Source organism: Ricinus communis, chromosome 1 (assembly GCF_019578655.1).
Source record: "Ricinus communis isolate WT05 ecotype wild-type chromosome 1, ASM1957865v1, whole genome shotgun sequence".
In the NCBI taxonomy this organism is placed as follows: Eukaryota; Viridiplantae; Streptophyta; class Magnoliopsida; order Malpighiales; family Euphorbiaceae; genus Ricinus; species Ricinus communis.
Window position 1 is genome coordinate 19,195,753 of NC_063256.1, and position 25,827 is coordinate 19,221,579.

At 30.9% G+C, this 25,827-nt stretch overlaps 2 protein-coding genes and 1 non-coding gene across 4 annotated transcripts; 2 read left to right on the forward strand and 1 right to left on the reverse strand.

Moving 5' to 3' along the window:
• Positions 1-5,734: 5,734 nt before the first annotated feature.
• LOC125369811 lies at positions 5,735-11,965 on the reverse strand. Its single transcript, XM_048373045.1, has 3 exons — positions 11,790-11,965; positions 10,187-11,677; positions 5,735-5,756 (listed from the first exon to the last, which is right to left on the reverse strand). Exons 1-3 carry the CDS (start codon positions 11,963-11,965, stop codon positions 5,735-5,737), a joined length of 1,689 nt encoding a protein of 562 aa, XP_048229002.1.
• A 58-nt stretch (positions 11,966-12,023) lies between these two features.
• On the forward strand, positions 12,024-12,131 carry LOC112535508. The gene has a single exon (XR_003079624.2). It is a non-coding gene; the product is annotated as a small nucleolar RNA R71 (small nucleolar RNA).
• A 5,103-nt stretch (positions 12,132-17,234) lies between these two features.
• LOC8270577 lies at positions 17,235-25,296 on the forward strand. 2 transcript variants are annotated; one of them, XM_015720116.3, is made up of 5 exons: positions 17,237-17,879; positions 18,145-18,345; positions 18,493-18,729; positions 22,088-24,163; positions 24,423-25,296. In XM_015720116.3, the coding sequence occupies exons 1-5, from the start codon at positions 17,843-17,845 to the stop codon at positions 25,097-25,099; spliced, it is 3,228 nt and encodes a 1,075-aa protein (XP_015575602.2). In that variant the 5' UTR covers positions 17,237-17,842; the 3' UTR covers positions 25,100-25,296. The 2 variants fall into 2 exon arrangements, with proteins under 2 accessions (XP_015575603.2, XP_015575602.2); XM_015720117.2 differs by having other exon boundaries at positions 17,235-18,345; positions 18,501-18,729.
• Positions 25,297-25,827: the final 531 nt, after the last annotated feature.

A 25,827-nucleotide genomic window follows, 5' to 3' on the forward strand; every position in this document is an offset into this window, starting at 1 on the left:
AATTTGAGTCAGTTACAAATAAAAATAAACAGTTATAAATTTTTTAAATTTTGCCTTAAGAAAATATTTCTCTATATAGTAATATTTATATATATAATTTTAAAAAATATATGCTATACTATATTTTATCTTACTCTAGGATTATTTTGTTTTATCAATTTTATTTATATAATATAATATTTACATATTTTATCTTTGGTTTCTATCATTTCATTAACAAGATTAAATATTAAGTTTGAAAAAAAAAAATTTAATACTTAAATATCCATTAAGTTATAATCTCTTCGTAGGCTAAATTTTATTTGGTCTAAGTATATGAGTATAGAGAAATTGTATTGTATTTTATGTTTAATTTATTAATAGGAGAGAATCAACTAATTTATTTGTTATTAGAGACCTTTGTGGTGATGTTATTTTAATACTATTTTGGTTCTATAATTTTTACTATAAAATAATATAGACAATAATATTCTATACAAACTCATAAACTGTAAATGTTCATAATATTTTCAAATTCTTTTATTATTGAATACCATTTTTTTATTTTCAGTTACACCCTTATATTAGTATATTAAAGTAGAGTTAGTATTATATAAATAAAATCTACAGTATCGCGTGAGTAATATATTAAAGCATCAAAAGTGAGTGGAGAATAAAATTAATGGTTCAATTTTTGAATCAAACTAAATTACAAAAATTAAAATTAACTTTTAAAAATAATAAATTGAAACTAAATTAGATTTTAAATTTCTATTTGATTCTGCTCTTTTATTATGGTAAGAAAGAAAATATACATAAAATAACATTAAGTTAATAGAGATATTGTACATTTTCATGAAAATGTACATTAAATAACATTGTATTTTCTCTATTTAATTTTCTTAAATTTAATTCACCTATTACTCAAATACCTTAAATTAAAAAATGATCACATAACTTGAAACTTAAAACTAAAATATATTTAAAATGAGTATATAGTAAAAGTATGCAGAAAAAAATTAAAAACTCTCTTTCAAAATCTCAGTGGGCCACCGTTCCCTTGTTGGGTCTCCCCTGGTGATATACTTGTATTGCATAGTATCGAACTCATTTATCACTTGCATGCATTTTGATGAATGTTTTTTTATTTATAATAAAGAAATAATTTTATATTTTATTTATTAAGATAATTCAAATAATTATTAAAATTTATTAATACTAAAATTTGAATCTATTAAATAATGAACTGTACATATGTTTATAGCCGACATAAAAACTTTTGAGCTTTTCTTTTAAAAGTTTGTTTTATCATTTACCCTTTGTATTTTTTTTTAAACATTTAGTCCTTGATTTTTTTATTTTTGATAATATTAACTCTTGAAATTTATAACTTAAGTTTTAATTAACAGTAAATACAAAATATTTATTATAATATAGTTTAACTTATTATTTTGACTAAGAATATTTATAAAAATTAGCCAAGCCACTAATCTATTGATAAAATATACAAATATGCTAATGACCAATTAAATTTTATATATATTAAGAATATTCATGGTTAAAGTTAGAGATCGCAATCGGGTGGATATTTTTGGTACACAACTCGACTGAACTCTAATAGGACTGATACGAATAGTTATAAACAAATTTGAGATGAATTTGAAAATAAAATTTAATACCTGTGTTGGGTTCGGATTTAAACCTCCCGGTATCTGCTACCCAAATCCTATTATTTAAATGGATATGGATATATAGTATTCGAATCCAGTATCCGATACCCGTTTAAATAATATACATATATATTACTAGAAATATAGATGTGTATGAACTGAAACCATCAAAGAATTATAATTATAATTTTTTATTTAAAACTACATGGTTTAGAATTTATATCTTTTTATTTTTATTAATTTTTGTTAATATATTTTAGAATTTAATTATTATAAATGAGTTTGTAAACAGGTACCCATTTAATGATCCAAATATTTATGTCAATAGGTATTTAACGGGTAGGGTACCTGCTACCTATTTAAATATTTATAAAATATATTTAATAATTATATATATTAAACAAATTTTTATCGAGTCAGATTTGAACCTTTAAATACCTGCTACCCGAATACGACTAATTCATATGTATTTAATCCAATTAAAAAAGGTAAGATACTTTTAATTTAATTTTATTGATATATTAATTCATGTGTTTATTACTATTATAATATTTCATTAATAGAATTATTTCAAGTGAATTATTTTTATACTAAACTAATTTATATATATATATATATATATATATATATATATATATATATAGATATATATATATAAGAGTTTTTCACCACTTTAGGACTTTGATCGATTAGTAGATTACTATTGTTCTTATTTTAATATTTTTATTTTTATTTTAATATTTTTTATCTTATTTTATTTTAATCTATTTTAATGTATGTGCATGTGAAATTCGATTTTTGGGATACAAAATTGTATTGACGAACGACAAAAATAAGCATGAAGCCCTAAAGTTGATCGGTTGTTCATGCCCAACCAATTTTTTTTTTGCTTTTTGGACGATTTTTGATGTATTTTGGCTTTTTTATAGTTTTTAGGTTTTCTTCTTTTGCAATCATAGTTGTAGGCCGAGTTGTAATAATTAGGTTTTACTTTCTGCTTTATTTTGCGTATTTTATTTATTTTATGATTAATTAAATGTGTAATTATATGATTGATTAATTAAAATGGGTCACATAGATTTAGGCTTAAAACTGGATCCAACATAAACTTGAAAGTCTAATTGGCTAATCAATAAAAACTGGGTCTAAAACTCTAAAATCTAAGTAGACTTAGCGGGATTTGGCATGTTTAGTTAGGACTTGGACTTAATTAGAATTAGAATCACATTGAATGAGCTTCATCATAATAAGTAGTCTATTAGGTATAAAGGCTAGAAATCATAGCATAACAATGTATTTGGGCTAGACTAGGTGAGCTATATACATAATTGACTAGTAAATTAGGCTAACTATTCTAATATGGATTGGACTTGAATAAGAATGGATTAGACTTAATATGTATTATGAGTATTATTTGGTATGTCTATGTATAAATTGCTTACATTTATATGAAATAATTTGTTAAACAATAAAATTAAAGATTAATATACACAAATAAGGAAGTTGGCTTCCGGATCCATCTCTGGACTCTGTGACGTAAGCTTTCTTATGGCATCTAAGAAACGCCACTCATTAGTAAAAGTATCTTGGTGATTACCCGGGTGGTGACTCCCACCTCCGCGCTAGTCTCAGTGACTAGTTAACGTACTCCCGATTAGATTGAAAAACCTTACAGTGTCATAGTCGCTAAAGACATTTGGGTGCACGCCTGAAACCGCCGTCCGTACTCTTCACGGGCGTTACAACATAAATTATTATTATAAAAGTTATAACTTAAGTTATTTAATAAATTAGTATATAATATATTATTAAATAGTAAATAATTATTATTGATAAAGTATTATAATAATAAGAATATATGAATTAATAATGTCAATAAAATAAAATTAAGAGTATCATATTTTTTATAACTTTTTATTTTCAAAAATTATTAAAAATTATATTAAGTTATTTTAACTCTATCATAGGTATATAGAGTGTGATACATAATAATTCATCAATTTCTTTTATAGGATTAAGAATGTATATGAAATTATTATAAGATTAGGATTAAATCATATTAATTCTATTAGGATTAGAAGATTAATCACTAATTAGTTCTATTAGGATAGAAAGTTAAATTAATTACATACAAAATTATGATAATATTAGCAAGGATATTTTAGTCAGTTCAAAAATTTCCTCCCCCCTTTGTGCTAATATATAATATAATAGTAAATAGTAAATAATCCTACTAATAAAATATTATTATAATAATAATGAACATATAAATTAATATATTAATAAAATAAAAATTGAAGGTATCAATTATTTGAACTCCTCATAGGTATATAAATAATATGATATAAAGTAATTCATCAATTTTTTTATAGAATTAAGAATATATATGGAAATAATATAGGATTAAGGATGTATATGGTAATATTATAAGATTAAAAAATTAAATTAATTACATATATAATGATAGAATAAGATTAATAAATACTGATGAATTATAGGGGTATTTTAGTCAGCTTAAAAATTCTCCACTCATGTTCATCATTTTCTTATAGAATTAGGATTGAATTAAATTAATTCTATTAAGATTATGAGGTTAATCACTAATAAATTCTTTTAGGATTAAGAAGTTAAATTAATTACATATAGAATTAGGATAAGACTAGTGATATGTCTTTTTTAGTACTCGTAAGTGCACGAACCGTTCTTATAGTAAGGGTAAGTTCACCACGAGATCGATCTCTTAAGAAACTATGAGGCCACTTATTATAAAGACTACTTATCAACACAAAACAATAAAAGTAAATCTAAACACTCTAAATCGTATGTTTGAGAGGATAATGGTCATAAAGTAAAGTAACTAAACAATAAATAAATATGCAATGCAAATGCAAATGCTTATAATCTAAAACTATATGCTAAAAATAGTATTTAATCTAGCCATTTACTTAGTAATCTTCTTGTTTTACTTTAAGCCTGATCTAATGAATGAGATGGTGATGTGCCTTTTCCCTAAATCACTCAAGCTAATGATGCAATTTAGGTTTCTTAAAGTAAAGATGATGTTTCTAATACTTTTAAACCTAAATTAATATGATGGTTAACTAACAATAATAACTGAAATTAATAAAGATATGAAGGTAAAGAAATCATTCATTAAATAAATAAATAACAGGGACACAAAGTAAAAAGACTAAACTAAACACTTATGAAAACTAGCCTAACATATTTAATCCAATGATCATGGTATTAAATAGAAAGACAAAAAATAAAAAAGTAAAAAGCTCCCTCAAGATCCAGAATTTCTTCAAGTAGGAAGAAGATTGGTCCTCAGTCTCCACTTCTTGAAAAGCTCCTTAGATCCTCAAAGAACAATGAAAACTAAAACTAAAGTGTTTATGAAAAACTGTAGAGAATAATGGTGGCAGGTGTAGAGAGCGGGTAGGAGAAAACTCCCCTCCTTCTTCTCCTTGCAGAGATTTATATAGAGGAGAGTCCTCCTCTAAATAAATCTCTCTAGAGATGAATATACTAATATAAGTCTATATAAGAGATAAGACTTAAAGTATCTTAATCTCCACCAAATACTATTCCATAAATAACTCTTAATATAAATCCTAATAATTATACAAAATGACTAAAATATCCCTTGGGCCTTATAATTAGCAGTCCATGCATCTTAATCTTGGGCCTTGGCACGAATATGTCCCATTAAGCTTCTTTTAGCTCCATATTTTCCTCCTTTTGCTAATATTCTTGAAAATAGACAATTAAGCTTAAGTGAGGCAAAAGCACATATTTTTACCATTTTATATATAAAAAGATATCATTAAAGTTTTAAAATACCTTTAAATATCTATACATAATTTGGACCGATCAAATACCTCCACACTTAAACTTTTACTTGTCCTCAAGTAAATAGCAACTGAGAATTAACTTTTGCAAAAATCATGAAAAACATCCCTACTCAGCTTAAAGATATTATTCAAGAGAATCTCATTAATGCAAAAATCATGTCAACCCGAGAACATTTGAGTCATAATAATTTTCTTTAAAAATATAAACTCAATCATTGTTAATCTAAAGACTCAAGCATCCAATCTTTCACACCTGTTTCACAACAAATAGTCTAACTCATCTTCAAAGGATACAACTATGATGCATAATCTAAATTATTATAACCCTTTTCAAAAAGGCAAAACCTTCATTCAAAACCAAGAGATCAATAGGCATTATTACTTGCTTTTGAAGCTCTTATACTTTTTTTTCTTTATACCCCTTGGATTTTAATTTTTGATGCTTGGGGTATTTCTTTCTTTCTTAAGATGTTACTCAATTGCCTTTTTATACGAAAATTGACATTGGTCATGAAGATCCCCGGTTACTAAGTAACTAAAATTAGCGGAGTAGAGTTATTAAACTTAGAGCTTTAAACTTGCCCATATCATATCTCACAAACTTAGGCAAGCCAATTTAATAACAAGAAAATCATAATCTAAATCATACACTTCTAATCATACCCATGTCAAATGTTGCTAAACTATTCATCATATCCATATACAAAAGATGAACACTTGATCATTTAAGTGCAAATAACTCATGAGTTCATATTTATACATGTTAAAACTAACTCAAGAGTTCAAGAATCTTAATATAATAGCATTCTTTCATCGACTCTTATATAGAACAATAAGAAAAGGCTGAGTGGAAAAATTTAAAATTTTGCAAAGATTAATCAAAGTTGCTAATTCTCATGGCATATGACGTATAAAGTTTAATCGAAGAAATATTCTATTTCCCTCCCCCACACTTAAATTTGACATTGCCCTCAATGTCATTGCATATAGAAAAATGAAGAACAAAAAGAGAGGAAAAAGATAGAATACTCCCCTGGAATTTTGCAATGCATAGTAAGCCATGAACTTGAATTCCAATCTCCACCATCCAAACCTTAGAAGCACACTTGAACACACATTATTGATAATTATAAAAGAAATAAAGAAATAAAAATTTAAAAATAATGAAGAATTAAAAATAATAAACTATACTAGAAAGATTAAATCCTAAGATAATTAAAAGTTAGATCCTAATAAATAAATATAAATTCTAGAATAAAATTTAAAATAAATTCCTAGATCAATGATATGACTATTTATGTGGAGGAGATAGATATATATTTAATTTTAAAAGAGAGTATTTTAACTAAAAATAATTCATAACTAATCCAAATTTCTTGGATTTAATTATTTTAATTTTTGCTCAAAAGTTTTTTTACGGCCAGGTTGCGTTGTTGCGCCGGCCCTCACACCGCGCTGGTCTGCCTGCCTGCTGGGCTGGCTGCAGCGCATGTGGCCGCGGCTACCCCGCGGTGGCGGCTTTGCGGCCTCCTCGCGGCAGACTACCGCGGCCATGGCCCTTCCGACGCATTGGGGATGCCGCGGCCGGCTTCCTCGCAGACTGTGTTGTCTCGCCACACGCACGGCCGCTATGGGCCCGTGTGAAATTTCGTCAACGTGGCTTGCTCAAATTTTTTTTTTTTTTGGAGTTTTTATTGCTTCTCATGGATACATATTGCCTTTTTGGGAATCAAATATAAGCCTACAAGATAAATATAAAATAAATAAAAAATAGAAAAATAATAAATAAATAAATAAATAATAAAAATAAAAAATAAAAATAGAAATAAAAAAATATAACTTAAATGCATAAAAATAAAAATACAATTGTTAAGTTTATTGTCTATAGCTAGACATTCCTGATTATGCTCATTGTGGGCGTTCATCCGTGTCACGACCCCACCCGTGGGCCCGTGACCGGCACTAGGGAATGGGTAGGCTTAAGGCCACCGAAACCCGTAGTAAGCCTGACACTCACTAATTTAAACAAATCTCATCTCAAATTAATATTATTAAAACTACAAATTATCTTAATAGTTACACTTTACAAAATTACTTCGGTCTACCAGAAAAACTAGGCGAGACCCGAAGCTCAGAAAATTTACAACTGATACATCTACTATTTACTACTGCGGAGAATCTAAGATTTACCAATTTACATACCAAATCAAATACATCACCCGATGATGAAGGAGTCGGATTCTTGAATAAGAGTCGCAGGAGAACTAACGATCACGAATCGAAAATAGTAAAATGAGAGGCCTCGAGAGTGAGTTAAAATCAAATAATCCTGGGGACTATTGCATTCTTCTCGGAAAACATAGATTATTCAAATCAAGATATCAAACCATACTATAATCATACCCTACTATTTCCTTCACATAAAATATTAATCATTTGAATCAAAATATCAACCATGCACGTAAATACAATCCATATTATAATCATACCATAATAAATAAATAAATGAATAAATAAAAATATATTTTTACTTTTACGGGACGAGTGGCTCGGTAGAACCCTAAACCCCAAAATCTAGTAGCCATTCGGCTCTCTTAATCCAATAAGACTGGTCACTTAAGTATCCAAATAAGCCGGCGCCCTGAGAGCAATGCTCGACCAGGGACCTTACCTCCGACGAATTTACACAAATCAGCCCAGAGCCATGCTCGACCGTGGCAAACCCATGAAAATCTTATTACATGTCCATGATCATTAGTCCCGATGTAACCCATCAAAGTGGCATGTTCTACAAGCCACATTTCCCAATTCGCAATCATCACATATAATAAATATCATTGTATAATGAAGTCATTCAACCATATCAAATTAATGATTAACAATTAAGAGTAAAACATCGTGCAACCTGTGGAAAACTGATAATATTTGGAATTATTATAACATACTAATAATAATATTTATATTATTTCAAATATTAATAATCAAGTGAAATCATTTATTTTGCGATACTAATAATCATATTAAGCACAAATTCTAAATAGCATATTAAAATCAGACTAGCAATAGCGAAAGATTAAATGACTTTAACTCACAGGGATTGGCGACCTCCTAGCTCGCTCCGGTGCCTCGGTAGGAGCGAGCCGAACGAATCGACAATCTAGTCAACAAAACAATTTATCAAAACGCTGAAACAATCGATCATTAATCCTAGGTCTAGACTCCGACTGTCTAAGAATCTCGACTCGGAGAATTCTACCGAAAATCCGGCAGAACCTCCCCTACAACACGAACATTATCCCCCGTAAAAACGGGTCCAGGACCTGCCAGAAAAACACTCCAAATATCCAACAATTTAAACAACGGGAGTCGGGTCCCCAAACTTCACTATTTCCGACTCCGCCACACAAAGACAAAATACAAGGCAGTAACCGACAGACAATTATTTTGACTCACAAAAATCATCAAATACTCAAAATAATCCAATAGACACAATTAAACCAAGAATTTCTAAAATTAACAGGGCTAAAGATAATTACCGAGACGCCGATCGCTTGGCCGACTACCACCACGGGAGTCCGATCGACGATCCGAACACACCATCGGACTCACAACGACGCTACCGATGACGATCCCTCGCCCGATTTTTCGATCTAACACCCGATCGTCCGGGAGAGATTTGCGGACGATCTCGACCGTCGATTTGCAAACGAAATCCGATCGCCACTAAACCGGTGCCATCGCGAAGCTTGAGGCGAGAGTCGGGATATGTCCTCCGATCATCCATCCTCCGGCCGGAAAAGCCCAAAAAGCTACCGCCACTCCACTTCGGCCGGAACTCTCTCCTCCCGGCCACCAAAACCGACGCTACCGCCAAAAGGAAGTTTCTCCAAGGGGAGCCGATCGCCACCAAGATCGGTAGGAAGGCGGAACGGAAGCCGCCGGCCGCTACCACGCCGAGCTGCCATCGCTGCCGCCAACAAGCCTGGCCCGGCCCACGCCCGACGGCCGCCACCGACGCCCGCAGCTCTCACTCTCTTCCCTCTCTCTCTCTCCTCCTTTCTTCTTCCCCGATTTCTTTCCTTTCAATATCGACATTAGGCCCCCAAACTTTTCCTTATTACAACTTGGTCCCTCAACTTTCTTAATTACTTACAATTTCATCCTGCAGAATTCCAATTTGACCCCCAAACTTCTTTTTAGCCTTTCAATTAAGCCCCTAACTATTTAATTTGGGCCAAATCCGAATTATTGAAAATACACAATTACAAAAATACCCCTGACCGACATATTTATTTACAAAAATACCAAGCTCACAAATTTCCATTAAAACCCCATAAAAATAACATTATACTTTCAATCCTTATTCCAAAATAAATTTTCAATTTAGTCCTAACACACAATTAAATTAAATAATCAATTTTCAACTTAAAATTTAATACTACTAATCAATTATAATACCAATTTTCCCAAAATTCTTTTATAAACATCCTTTACAATTCTACCATAATTTTCCAATATATAATTTTACTTATATAAATATGCATTTGGGAAAATTTTAAATAACCAAAATATAATCATTTCTCAAATAATTTACTTGAATAAAAATAAAGCTAAAATTAACTTAAATAAAAACTCACTATTAAATATATAAAAAAAAAATTCCGGGTGTTACAATCCGCGCACTCCACCTCTTCGTCATAAGCCATTCCTTTTAAGTATGACTTTATACTTTTAATGCGAACATCTAAAGTGTCACGAAAACTCTTGTCAATTAAAAATGGAATATCATCATATAAGTTTTCATAAACAAGAGAATCTAAATAATTATATGAACACTTATCAATAGTAGATTTAGGAGATAAAGTTAGAAAATCGAACACTTTAAATTTCACAATTTCTCCTAAAACTGTCATGGTAAGTTTTCCATCATGCATATCAATCACAGTTCTAGTAGTTGCCATGAAAAGTCTACCAAGGAGTATGGTTTGCTCTCTATCCCTTGCTGGTGTGTTTTCCATGTCAAGTACTACAAAATCAACTGGAATTATTAACTTACCTACTTGTACTAGCAAGTCTTCCACTATACCTCTAGGATATTTTATCGATCTGTCTGCAAATTGAAGAGACATAGTGGTAGGCTTCAACTCTCCCAAGCCAAGTAGTGCATACATCGAATACGGCATCAAGTTGATGCTTGCTCCCAAATCTAACATGATTTTTGTATCCTTTTTGTCACCTATTGTAATATTAATGGTGAAGCTACCAAGATCCTTCATCTTAAGGGGCAATTGATGTTGAAGCATTACACTTGCTACTTGTACTTTTTTGTTGTTCGCATATCGCCTTTTGTTGGTGTTCAACTCTTCAAAGAATTTTGCGTAAGCTGGTTTATTCCTGATAACATCCAACAAAGGTAAGTTAGTATTAACTTTAGAGAGCATCTCAATACTTTCAAAAAAAAATTCATCATTTTTGCTCTCTTTGGGTTGGTTTAGAAAAGGAATAAGGGGTCCATAAGGCTGAGCTGCCTTATGAAATTCAGGTCTAGAAAATGCTTCCTTTTCTTTCTTTTTCAGCCTAAGATTAGGCTCTACTTTTTCTTTCTTTTGTATGCTTTCCTCATTGCTTTGCACCAATCCATCATTTTTAGATGTACCTGTATAAGAAGAAAAATTCCTTTCAGTTTCCATAACAATATTATCGACAATCTCACCTATTCTAATAGTAGTAATGGAATTGGCTTGTTCAGGTTGATTTGATAGTTCCTCTTTATTGAGCTCTTCAACAATTTGCTCCATTTGAGCTTCTAAACATTTTAGTGAAGCCTCAATGGAACCTGTCTTTTTCTCATTCCTCTCCATCCTATCATGAGAAGCCATCATAAATGATTGAAGTGTTTCTTCCAAACTTGGCTTCATTTGTTCATTAGATTGAAGAGTTTGTTCTTGATCTTGAAAGAAAGGATTGGAGTCCCTTTGGAATTGAGAATATTGGTCTTGGTAATGAGGTTGATTTTGACTTCTCGATAATTGTGGTGGGTTTTGGTCATTATATTTCCAAGAAAAATTTGGATGGTTTCTCCAACCTGTATTATATGTGTTGGAATAAGGGTCATTCACATGATGCATGAGTTGGTAAGAATCCATCAAATTTGTTTGGTCATACATATTTCTTCTGTAATTATCAAAAGATGAACAAACATTAGCACTATGACCATAAATACCACAAATACCACATACCTTATTATTTGGTGAGTTTTTTTGTTGAAGCAAGCATCGTAACTTGCTTAGTCAATTCAGCCAATTGCATGGCCATCTCACTATTAGCTACTACTTCATTTACTTCTACTCTTTTTGTCCTCACACTCTTTTGTTGAGAATTGGCTCCTAACATCTCAAAGATGTCATAAACCTCATCAGGTGTCCTTTCTAACATAGCACCCCCAGCTGCATTATCAACCATACATTGATATTGTTGTGTTAACCCATCATAAAATAATTGGTTGATTATTGGGAGTGGGAATCCATGGTGTGGGCATTGTAATAAAAGTGATTTGAAGCGATCCCATGCTTCATGAAAATATTCAGCATTTTCTTGATAAAAATTAGAAATCTCACCTCTTAATTCTTTGGTCTTTTGCTGTAAGTAAAATTTACTCATAAACTTTTGATAAATTTCATTCCAATTTCTCAAAGAATTAGGAGGCAAGGTCATTAACTAAGCCTTTGCTCTTTCTTTCAATGAATAAGGGAAACACCTCATTCTTAGTTGATCCTCATTAAGTCCAGATAATGAGAAAGTATGAACTATGGCATAAAATTCTCTAATGAATGTTAATGCATCCTCATTAGGCATGCCATAAAATGAAGGAAGCATATTAAAATGAATGCTCTTAAGTTTATAATTCCTAGATGTATCACTTAGAACTATGCATGAAGTAGTGTTGCCAATTGTAGGTATTGCATAATCTTTCATAGCCATTCGTCTTCAAGTCCTATTTCTCTTGGTGGGTTTGCCATGATATCAACTTCTTCTTTTGATTCTTCTTCTAGTTGTTTCCTACTAAGCATACAAAACAAAAGAACATTTCAGATTAAAAGAAAAAACTTAAAAATAAAATTTACAAACAAAACAAAAACACATAAACAAAACAAATCAGAAAACACAAAATAAACAAACAAAATAAAGACACATAAACAAAATAAATCACAAAACACAAAACAAATTAACAAGCACAAGATACTTTTGATAATCAATTAATATAATAAATTTGGACACAATTCCCCGGCAACGGCGCCAAAACTTGATATGTCTTTTTTAGTACTCGCAAGTGCACGAACCGTTCCTATAGTAAGGGTAAGTTCACCACGAGGTCGATCTCTCAAGAAACTATGAGGCCACTTATTATAAAGACTACTTATCAACACAAAACAATAAAAGTAAATCTAAACACTCTAAATCGTATGTTTGAGAGGATAATGGTCATAAAGTAAAGTAACTAAACAATAAATAAATATGCAATGCAAATGCAAATGCTTATAATCTAAAACTATATGCTAAAAATAGTATTTAATCTAGCCATTTACTTAGTAATCTTCTTGTTTTACTTTAAGCCTGATCTAATGAATGAGATGGTGATGTGCCTTTTCCTTAAATCACTCAAGCTAATGATGCAATTTAGGTTTCTTATACCAACATAGATTAAAGTAAAGATGATGTTTCTAATGCTTTTAAACCTAAATATTTTCATAACAATTACTATTGCTAAATTAATATGATGGTTAACTAACAATAATAACTGAAATTAATAAAGATATGAAGGTAAAGAAATCATTCATTAAATAAATAAATAACAGAGTTCACACAAAGTAAAAAGACTAAACTAAACACTTATGAAAACTAGCCTAACATATTTAACCCAATGATCATGGTATTAAATAGAAAGACAAAAAATAAGAAAGTAAAAAGCTCCCTCAAGATCCAGAATTTCTTCAAGTAGGAAGAAGATTGGTCCTCAGTCTCCACTTCTTGAAAAGCTCTTTAGATCCTCAAAGAACAATGAAAACTAAAACTAAAGTGTTTATTAAAAACTGTAGAGAATTATGGAGAGAATAATGGTGGCAGGTGTAGAGAGCAGGTAGGAGAAAACTCCCCTCCTTTTTCTTTTCTTCTTCCTTGCAGAGATTTATATAGAGGAGAGTCATCCTCTAAATAAATCTCTCTAGAGATGAATATACTAATATAAGTCTATATAAGAGATAAGACTTAAAGTATCTTAATCTCCACCAAATACTATTCCATAAATAACTCTTAATATAAATCCTAATAATTATACAAAATGACTAAAATATCCCTTGGGCCTTATAATTAGCAGCCCATGCATCTTAATCTTGGGCCTTGACACGAATATGTCCCATTAAGCTTCTTTTAGCTCCATATTTTCCTCCTTTTGCTAATATTCTTGAAAATAGACAATTAAGCTTAAGTGAGGCAAAATCACATATTTTCACCATTTTATATATAGAAATATATCATTAAAGGTTTAAAATACCTTTAAATATCTATACATAATTTGGACCGATCAACTAGTAATGGTATTTTAGTCAGTTTAAAAATTTCCTCTCCTTTCGTGCTTCTATATATACTAGTATTGCTCATTACATACGTTATACATGTAAATTATTATTATAATATAATCTTATTTAATAAATTATATTATAATATAATATAATATAATATTAAACAATAAATAATTGTATTAAAAAGTATATTATAATATTAATGAAAAATTAAATTAATATATTAATAAAATAAAAATTGAAAGTATCAAACCTTTTTCTATGATTTTTTCTTCAATTTTCATCGGAATTTGAATTGAATTATTTGAACTCTATAGTAGGTATATATATAGCATGGTATAAAGTAATCTATTAATTTCTTATAGACTTAAGAATATATATAAAAATATTATATGATTAAAAAATAAGTACGTGAATAAATAAATTAATAAAATAAAATTAAAAGTATCATATTTTTTATTTTTGTCTTTAATATTTATAAAAATTTAATGAGTTAGTTCAACTCTATCATATATATATATATATATATATATATATATATATATATATATATATATATATATAGTGTGATATATTCATCAATTTTTTTTATAGAATTAGGAATATATAATAAATTATGATAAAATTAGGATTGAATTAGATTAATCATTAATTAATTCTATTAGAATTAGAAGATTAATTACTAATTAATATATTAGAATTAAGAAAAATATGTGTATATATATATATATATATATCTGTGTGTGTATTAATTTTTGAGACTTAAATTTTTTGACACATTTTTGACACGTAGAATTTTTATTTTGACATATGTGTTATTTTTGATACTTATAGTTTTTCTATTAATTTATTGGTTAATAAGTTATATTCCTAATTAACACTGACTCTAATTCTAAGAAATAATATATTTATTATATTTTAATGTTATATTAACTAATAAATAATTTTCTAATTAGATAATGATACTAATTCTATCCTAAAAAATAGCATATCAATTATATTTTAAAATTATATTAACTATTTTAATAAATAGTTTCCTAATTATATTTTAAAATTATATTAACTATTTTAATAAATAGTTTCCTAATCGGATAATAATACTAATTTTATCTTAAAAATAACATATTAATTATATTTAATATTATATTAACTAATAAATTAATTTTTTTAATTAGATAATAATTATAATTTTAAAAATAACATCTTAAATTATATTTTTAATATTATATTTAATAATAAATTAATTATTTAATTATATAATAAAATTTCAATTCTAAAAATAGTAGTATCAATTATGATATTAAGTAATATAATACTAAAATTAATTAATAAATATTTAAAAGTAATTTTTATATTATTGTATAAATAAAATTTTAAAATTTAAGAAATTTAAAATATTTAAAAATAGTTAGTTTGCTATTATTTTTTAAAATATTATAATAATATTAAACTTTAAAAATTTTATTAAATTATATTTTATTAATTTAATTTTATAATTAAAATAATAATAATAATAATTCTGCAACACATAAATAAACGACTGATTATTTTAATTTTATAAATAATATGAATAAAATTAATAATTATTAATTAATAATAATTATATTTTAATTAAATATTTATATAATATTATTGGAACTTTTATATATACATATATATATATATATGGATTGATTAGGGGGCACAAAAACCACCATGCGATGAATAAGGATTTTGTTTTGAACAACATGGTTAAGGTTAGTCAACATAAAATCGTTTTCTATAAAAACGACGTAAATCCAAAGGCATTATGATTAGATAAGTATTTGTTTGTTTGTTGCGTGGCATTATGATTGGATAAAGTCGATACTATTATTATTCACTTTATAGAGTGGGGCTCTTGATTTAATTGGTGGTGGTCATAATAATATCACAGCCACGTGATGAACTACTTTTTCCAGTTAAGGAAAATTAGACCTGCTCACGGGCCGGGCCTGGGCGGGCTCGGGCCGGGCTTAACCGGGCTTCACTTTATTTTGAACAAGCCCGAGCCTGCCCAAGTCCGAGAATTTTTTAATATCTCTCAGCCCAAGCCCGAGCCTGAATTTTTTTAAAAAATTTCGGCCCGGCCTGACCAATTGTTAAACCTGTAAATACGGATCGGGTCTGGGCGGGTTCGGGTCGGGCTTGAGTTTAGTTTTATTTAAATATTTTATTAATAACAATAAAATTATAGACAAAAATAATAGGTAGTTAAGTGGTATGTAATATTTAATTATAAGTTGAAGGTCACAAGTTCAAATGCTAGGTATGATATTTTTTTTTTCTAATTAAACTAAACATCGGGCCGGGCCGGGCCAGATTTGGATTTTTATGGAAATCCCAAGTCCGGTCCGAAAAATTTAGGCTTTTATGAGTTCGGGCCGGGCCGAGCTTATACACAAAAATTATTATCCAAACCCAGCCCGAAGTGTGCGGGCCTGGGCGGGTATCCAGGCCCATGAACAGGCATAAGGAAAATCAGACAGAGAAAGACTTTTAGGACTGTTTACTTATAAAGAATTTTAGAAAAATAACGTTTATATTTTTTATTTTTTTTTATAAAAATACAGTGTTAATGTCTTTATTTTTGCAGTATTAGAATATTAAAAATGTCTTTATTTTTGCAGTATTAGAATATTAAAAATACAGTTTTTGAATTTTTATAAACATACAATTTCGATTTTTTTATTTTTCTAATTATTATAACAACTGAAAAATAATAAAAAATTGAAAAATAGGTATATTATATTTTTGAAAAGTAATTTTAAAAACAGTATATTTTAAAAAAATTTACATAACAAAAATAATAATTTTACTAATTTAAAAATATTTCTGAAATTTTTCTATTGGCGCACCTAAAAATCTTAGCCCATTAGAAATGTGACGTTTATATTTAAAAATATTTTCAGTCTATATGTTTGGTAAGGGAGAAAATTAGAAAAGAGAGAGAGGAAAGTGCGAGAAAATATGGCCCACAAATTTATTTCTAGTAGCTCTTATATTTCCCTTTTATTTTCTTTTAATCTTCTTCTTTTCTCAAATAAAGTGTCGAGTTAGTATTTATTTAAATAGGGGTTCAGGGTTTAAGTTTTTCTTTGATTAAAGTTTATATTTTAATAGAGGATGAATGCTTTGAATAACTCTTCTAAACTGCAATTGATTGTGATTTTTAAAAGTAATGATATATTTCAGCACTTATATTAATTATATGTTTTCTAATATTGAGATTTTATCTTATAAATTCTTTCCTCAGAATTTCGTTTGAAAAGAATCCAAAATGCAAAATCTGGGTTTACAACTTCAGCTAATGATTCCATTACCAGAACCACAATGATGTTTATTTACACTTAAAAATGTATAAACTGCAAAGGGTTCAAGTACAACCACTTGAAGCGTTTGTTACAGCATAAGGCTTTGCTTTTCTGGTGAAACTGTAGGTAGAAGATTGGTTAGGGTTAACGTGCGCGCTTGTGGGACAGGTTAGGGCGTTATCTTCGCTGTCTGTCAGTGTACCGTACTTCTCCGTAGACCCCTCCCACAGCTAGAGCCAAAAGAATAAAAAAAAGAAAAAAGAAAAATCAAGAGAAAGAAAGACTTCTGCTTGTGTCCTCTTCCTTTCCCCTACTCTCACACATACGCTCTCTCACTCTAAAAAAGTCTCTCATTGTCGTTGGTTTTAGACAGTGTACGCAAAATCCTCGCCTTATACTCTGCAGTTTTTCTTGTTTGGCTGCGAGTAATGGATAACCAAGATCATAGAAGAAATCACTCATCAGGTTTGTTTTTTCTTTTAGTTTTCCATTTTCTTATCATGGGTTCGTCGAGTTCTTGTTTCTTTGTTTTAGTAATAAATCAAGTCCTTTTCTTGTTTATTGTTGGGTCCTTTGTTTTCTTGTTTCTTTATGGAGAAAGATTTTCTGGGTTGTTTTGTTTATTCGCATCATTGGGTTTTCTTTTATTTTCTTGTACTTTGTCGTTTTGTGATGTGATTACGGGAAGACATTTGTTTTTGTTTGTCGTCGTTGTTGTTGAATTATGTAGGACATGATAACCATGGAGTTCATGTATGTCATAAATGTGGTTGGCCATTCCCAAATCCGCATCCAAGTGCAAAACACAGGCGTGCACACAAGAAGATCTGTGGTACTATTGAAGGGTATAAGTTAGTTCAATCAGAGGGTTCTACCCATTCTACTATGTCTGAGGATGAGCATCAATCTGATGAAGATCACAAAACCCCTAGTGAGAAATCTCCTTCACAAATACTTTTATCTTTTGCACTGTTCTTTTGGTTGCTGAGAAAATGTGTGGAGACGTTTTGGTACATGTGTTGTAGAATAGGTGAAGAATTGTATTCCTGGATTAATGCCGATAAATTTGGTGTTTAAGGTCCACGGATTTTGGAAAGAAGTAGTAATGAGAAGGGCAGTGGTGCAATAGGAGATAGATCAGGTAGATCAGAAGACGAAGTCTTTGCAGATGCTGTTGCGGAGTTTCCAGACAGTGGATCTCGGAAGGTGATTGAAGAGTCTCCAGAGGATGTTAAGAAGCTGGCAACATTCTTGGCATCCGTTGCAAATAATGATACAAGAACCACTTTATCATATGAGGATGATGCAATTACTGGTGAGTATTCAATGATTAAATAGTTAATTGACAGGACAGCTCTTTTATCTGTATATTAGTGTGTATTTTACCATCTATTGTTGGGTATATAAGTTACCCAAATGCTTTGGTTTGATGAGGTAGCTTTGCTTGTTAATTATTAGATGTGAGGCAACTGAAGGGTGATTTAGCATATTAATATTATGACTGGATTTAGTATTACCATAACTGATGTCATCAATGCATTTGCCTTTTCACTGTAGTGATGGGTGGAACAGTCCTGAATGGTTTGTTGAGCTTGCAAGTCATAGTTGTAATTTACTATAGTGGCAAATTGCATAAACCATTATTTTTGATTGATAGACAGAGGCTTTAAGAAAATGTTCAATTTCAATGAATCAGTATAGGAACTGATTAGTTTAGACACTGCCATTGGTCCTCAGGGGGTTCTTGTTTGCCCAAATGCATATTTATTTACCGACGCTATTGTATGTCATTTTTACCTTTTCAGAACTATGATTTTCAGAGTACTTATGATGATTAGTGATGGAAAAGTTAATTGTATACTTTAAATGTTTGAATTGAATATTATACTATTTTCCAGAATATGTTTCTCCTATCATTCTTTTTTTCTATATCAGGTTACTTGTGTTATGTAGTGTTTTCTTGGGATAGGAGTTGACAGATGGGACTTTAGTAGTTTCCGTAGATAAGATTTTACTACTGTATATGTAAAATGAATAGTATGAAACTGGAATCCAATATGTTTTCCAAAATTGCCTTATTTTCTTGAGTTCTAGATACATCGATTAGCTTTTAGTCTTCTTTAAGGGATAATTATTCAATGGAATTATCATTTCTTGGTTCTATTTACTTCTGTAATTATATATAATTCAGGAAGAGTGGATCATGACTTGTGATCCTTACCTGGGTTGATGTTTTCTTTTCTGTCATTGGCTCTGTTTGGCTATAACTTCCAGTATGTTCTTGTGATAGCTTAATATCACAATCACATAGAGGTAATATAAGAAAGTAGGAGATTTCGGCTGTTCTAGTTTAACTAAAATCCAGTTCTTGTTCAGGTACTAACCTAAGATTTGCTGGACTTACTTTTGAGTTAGAGAAAGTTGATATGATTCTTTTCTTAGATGAACTAAATAATTTTAGTGATGCAGTAAGGATAAGTCTTCTGATATGGATTTTGAAGAGGAAAAAAGAGGCAGAAAAGTCCTTTGATTATATAACCTCTCTTTAAGGAGAAGAGGACTGTAAAGGACGCGGGCGAAACTAGCAGTTGGATGAATGAAGTCGTTCATTAAAATGCAGACACGAATTAGAAAAATTGAAGCATGCCTACAGAATTGGCTGAAGACTTGACATTATTAGTCTCAAATCTCTCACTATGAACCTTTGATGAATGTTATAATTTGGTTATGTAGTTTTCATACGTTTCTATGAAAATCAAATATTCCTGAAGCAATAATTTGAAGGATGATTGACTGAGAAAATATGATAATATATTATGATGAAAAAGATTTAGTACCCATGGAAGTAAAAAGGTTGAAACCAGCAGTGAATGAGGAATAACAATGAAAAAAAGGCAGTAAAAGAGCAGGAGGCAGAAACTCAACACTCCTTCAATCGGAACTTCTCCTTACACCAGAGAGAGAGAAGGCGCTTTAGCCCATCACAAGGATTATTTGAGATTTTAAAGAGGTGAAGATAGAAAGGTTGATGAACTGGTAGGTTCGTTTCTCCATTCAGATAAAGATGGATATCACTTCGTTGTTGAATGTGGAAGTTCATCCGCAATGCCAGGTATAAGTTCAGATTGAACAATTTCACCTCTCTAAGAGCGTTTCATTGGCATACTTTTATGAAAGAGTAAAGCCATTTGAAACAGCACTAAAAACCAACAGGCTTTTGATGATAGTAAAATCTTGGGACTTATTGTGTCTCCAGGAGAAGATGAAGTATGAAAATCTTTGAGGTTAAGGATGCTGCTGAAAGGAGTTTAGGTGAATTATAATATGATTTTTCATTATTGAAGGAGTTTATTTTAACTGCTGAGTTGCAAATGAAGTCATTCAAGATTTTGGCAGCATGTATATTGAAACACAAGATTGAGTTTCCACTTTCTAGAGCATGATAATGTGCCAAGCAAACAAAAGGTTCAGTATCCATATTGTTTTGATTTCTTAAAAGCAAGGATTAGTTATGTTATTTCCTTATTTCATTTGAAAACGTAAAAGATATTTCTTTTTTTGGTTTATCTAGTGTTTTTAACTTGTATGATTTTGTTTTGGTTTTTATTTTCTCCTTCTGAATAGATTTCCTTCATTAATTTGTTTCTTTTATGCTTTTTTTGTGTGATTGTGCTAATGTCACACAAAATTAAAAAGTGTCAATTTCATTCATGTTCATTAAACAATTGGGTAAATTGATAATTATACAGAGACAGCCAGCCTGGTGATTTGGTGGTGTAATTGTGGGATGACTGGTCAGGTACAGTCCTCTGAGGGTGGGGTTTGACGTGAAAGGCTTGTGAAATTGTTTTAAGATAATAAAAAGGGATGGAGTTGCAATTTCCCATTTCTGAGTAATGCTTGTGTCTTCTAAAATTGTTGCCGCTCTTCCTATTATCTTCAGTCCACTCAGGAAGCATATTGGGAGAGGACTTTGCCTTTTATAACCTTCAAAAGGAGATGAATGTTACTTCAAAACATTTGCTTTTGCTTTGTGATTGCAGTAAGGTGTAGAAAATGATGATAATTCTTACTAATGGTTGGATTTGGTGAGAAGGCTTGTGAGGTTTATTTTTCCGCTCAAGAAGGAAGACAGTTCTCGTATTGCTTCCCTTCTCAATTTTCCTGGCTTGTTATGAGGAGATAAAAAAAATAAAGGCTTTTGAGTGAAAGATGATAAATAGATTTTTCGTCTAATATTAAGTTACATGGAACAGTGATGATGTTTGGTGTACAAAGAAAAATGACTGGAACAGTTGAATAAGACAGCAGCCTTCTCATGTATATTTGGTAGGTTTGGAGTTTTACCCTTCGAGAGGATGGTTGACTTTATTCAATCATTAACAATAGGGTCCCTTTGCCACTGCCAAAATATTTGATATCGCTTACTATCAAACTTCATAGTTTGGAACTTCAGAAGCAGAGTGATCTTCTATTATGAGAATTTTTAATTTTTGCAAATATTAAGAATACAGAGTGCAACCTTCATCTGATGCTGCATTTTGTATGGAATATTTATCAATTGCATAAATTGTGTACTTTTGGCATCTTCTTCTCTTTCCATTGTATCCATCAAATATAAATTTCTGATTCCAATTTCCCAATTTTCATGATAACATTGTGCAATTCTGCAGCTACCATTTCACCTCCAAGCAGTTCAGCTGACAGCAGCCATATGCAAAATACTGAAATTCAAGGGAGTAGTTCGTCTGGAAGCGCACAAGACTCTCGACATCATGTTGTCAGTGTAAGCATTGACTTCACAGAAAGATCCTTAAGCGGTTATAGAACTGAAGAATCTATGTACGAATCCAGTGATGATAAAGGAGGTTCTACATTTGACTCAAACCCCATCCAACTTGAAACTGAAACAGATTTGTTACAGAAGAATCATGAGAAAATTGCTGGTGAGGTTGTGCCAGAGACTGATGCAAAAGGGAACGAAGAAACACAGAATAGAAAGAACAATTCCAATGATGACTTTATAGAGAATGACATAAAAGAGAATGAAAAAATAAATTTGGATAGACAGCTTCTGGATGTTGAGGTCTCACCCATCAATAATGCAGGTGAAGTATCTGAGGTCTCTAAGTTAGGGAAACCAGAGGATAAAACTTCAGATCCAGATGCTGGAGCTATTCAATTGAAGGAACAAGTTGAAGATAAATTAGATTCTGATATATCTTTAAATAGGCTCTCTCCTGAAGTTGAATCTGTTGAACTCATGAATTCTTCTATTCATACTTCTCAAATTAAGGAGGATGCTGTTCCAGAAGTGGCCTCTGGCTGTTCTGGCAGTTTCATTGAGACTAGCCATGGAGAGGAAAGAGGAAGTGAAGAATTCCATATGTTCTCGGTTTCTGGCGATATACCTGAAGTGGAAAATGCTGAGGCCATGATTCAAGGCTTTAAGGATCTTAATGGAGGGAGATTATCCCAATTAGTAAATGTTGACTCGCTTGAAATAAGCAATGAAGTTAAGGAGCCGGTTCTCAAGGATAATGCTTCTGTTTCTAAAGGCACAGAGGTGTCTGTTTCTGATATGCATGTTTTGGAAGACAAGCTTGAACAGACAGGTGAGGACAATGAGCTAGTTGTTGACAAATTTCCTGATGAAACTGAAGATGTTATGCCTCCGGTCAAGGTCACAGTTAATGCAAGCCAAAGAAGAGAAGAATTTGATGACCATGCATATGCTCCTGAATCTGAGGTCGGGAAAAGCTATACGGTTCGATGTCCTGAAGAACAGCTACCTGTCGGTAAAAGTTCATCACAAACAAGTTCTTCAGAACATGCTTCAAAGGTCTTAACTGATATAAATCCTGTGACTGCTCCAATGGATGCTGAAGTCGGGCAGATAATTGACACATTTGATGTGGATGATGCAGGTGATGATGAGAAGAGTAGAGTCGAAAAATGTGATATAGCTGAAAATGAGAGGTGTAGAAGAATTAAAGAAGAGTGTTGTATGGAAAATCTAATAGCAAATTCTGAGGAGGGTGAAGTTGAAAGCTATTGTGCATCTGAAACTAAAACTGGGGAAGATGATCCAATATTAGGATCAATGGATGGAAATCATTTACTGAAGACAACGATGCCCAAGTCTGCTGATGGTCTTCTGGAAAAATATATTACCTCAGAGAATGTAACTAATGCTTCGGGGAGGAACTTATCAGAAGCTGAAAGCATACACTTGAGCAGCACGTCAAATAATCAGGAAGATGTAAAGGAACTTGAAAGCAATGGCAATGAAAGGGTACTGGTGGAGGATGCTGCCAATGCTAATGCAGGTGCTCAATCAGATAATGTTGGGAACAATTATAAATTACCAAAGTCTTCAGATAGTTTTGGGGATGTTGAGTTGTTGCAGAAGCCTTCAGATAACATTGACAAAATTGATGTATTACAAAAGCCTCCGGATAAAATTGAGGATGTTCACATATTACACAAGTCCTCAGAAGAACACGTGACACAAGAGACTCAACTTTCTCCTTTAGGTATTTCATCTTCCATTCAAAACTATGAGACTGTTGGAGATAATCCTGCCAGAGACTTTGTAGGGGCTGCATCTGAGAATCAATCTGAGCCTTTTCCTGATGATGGTGAAAATAAATTTAGTACACAACAGCTTGGTGCATCTGTAACTGACCTTTCTGTTGATTCGGGTAGCCAAACTGATAGCTTGGAAGGCCACTGGGGCTCTGTATCAGGTAACTTTACTATAGTATTCTTTCTATGATTATGGCTTTATTATTAAGTAGGGAGGGCTCTTAGAAGGATTGGTCCAAGACTGAAAAAGTTTGCATCACATGTTGATAACTGGCATATAAATCTCAGGTTGTTAGATGCAAATACTAGTTAAATGCTATTAGTAATGTGATTGTTTTCTTTATGCTCTATTATCTCTTGCACGAAGAGAATTATCATGTTTCCATTAATTCAGTCGGTTGTTCTCGAACCATGCAACAGTTCTTTCTACCCAATCAGATATGCCAACTGTTGTTGACACTGAACCAATGGCATCAAATGGTTCAAAAGCATCAGCAGAAGCAGAGAGAACTGACTTGAAGAAGACAAAGCCTTTCCTGGAGGGGCAACAACAATCTGATAAATCAGATATTTTTGAGCCTCCATCATTCATGACATTGGTTGAACCTAGAGATGGAGACAAAGCTGCTGCTTCTGAAATCCAAACTGTACAGAATATGCAACAACCAAATGCTGCTTCTCTGCAAGCTGGTTGGTTTCCTTCTCTTACTCACGTTGTGAACGAGTCGCAAGGAAGAAAGAAGAACGAAGAAAGAATCGCCAAGGTCACGAACTGGAGCACTGGAAAGCAACACACTCCCTTGAAGAGCCTTTTAGGTGAGGCCAACGCTGAAACCAAATCCAAGTTGCCAAATACCAAAGAAAACCTACCGCCGGTGGTTCAAAATGATGAAGCAAGTACAAAAGATCATGGTTCTTCACCAACACCGAACCTAATTCTGGGTACTCAAATGAATGTAGCCGAGTCAATCAAGAAAGATGCAGGTAAAGAATGGAATTCTCCTGCTAGGTATCCTGCAGATATCAAGAGAGAGAAAAGGAAAGTCAAGGGAAGGCCATACTGGGCACAGTTCGTATGCTGCTCATCTGTAAACTAGGACATTGAAAGCTGTAACATGATGTAGAGAAATTGATAAATTTGAGGATTGTATGCCACTGCCCTGCTTATAGTGAAGATTGTGCCACTGAATTTAGGTCAATGTTGCAAAATTTGATTTACTAGTATATTAGGTATAGTTTTTGAACTTTAGTAGACTTAAAATACATGAAATGCTTATGACTAGCAATTGTCTCAGCTTTTGGTGGTGATGATGGTGTTTTCAGGTTCTTGGCAGTGCCTTTATTTATATATATATATATAATACATATAGTATTGCTCATCACCCGCCTTACATGTGAAAATTATTATCATAAAAGTTATTATACAAGTCATTTAATAAATTTATATATAATATAATAGTAAATAATAAATAATCATACGGATGAAGTATTATAATAATAAGAATATAGATTAATGTCAATAAAATAAAATTGAAAGTATCATATTTTTTTATATGATTTTTTTTTTAATTTTTATAAAAATTTATATTGAATTATTTGAACTCTATCATATATATATATATATATATATATATAGTAATTATCAATTTTTTTATAAAATTAGAAATGTATATAAAATTATTATAGGATTAAGATTGAATTAGATTAATTTTATTAGAATTAGAAGATTAATCTAATTGATTCTATTAGGTTTGGAAGATTAATTACTAACCAATTCTATTAGGATTAGAAAGTTAAATTAATTACATATAGAATTATGATAAAA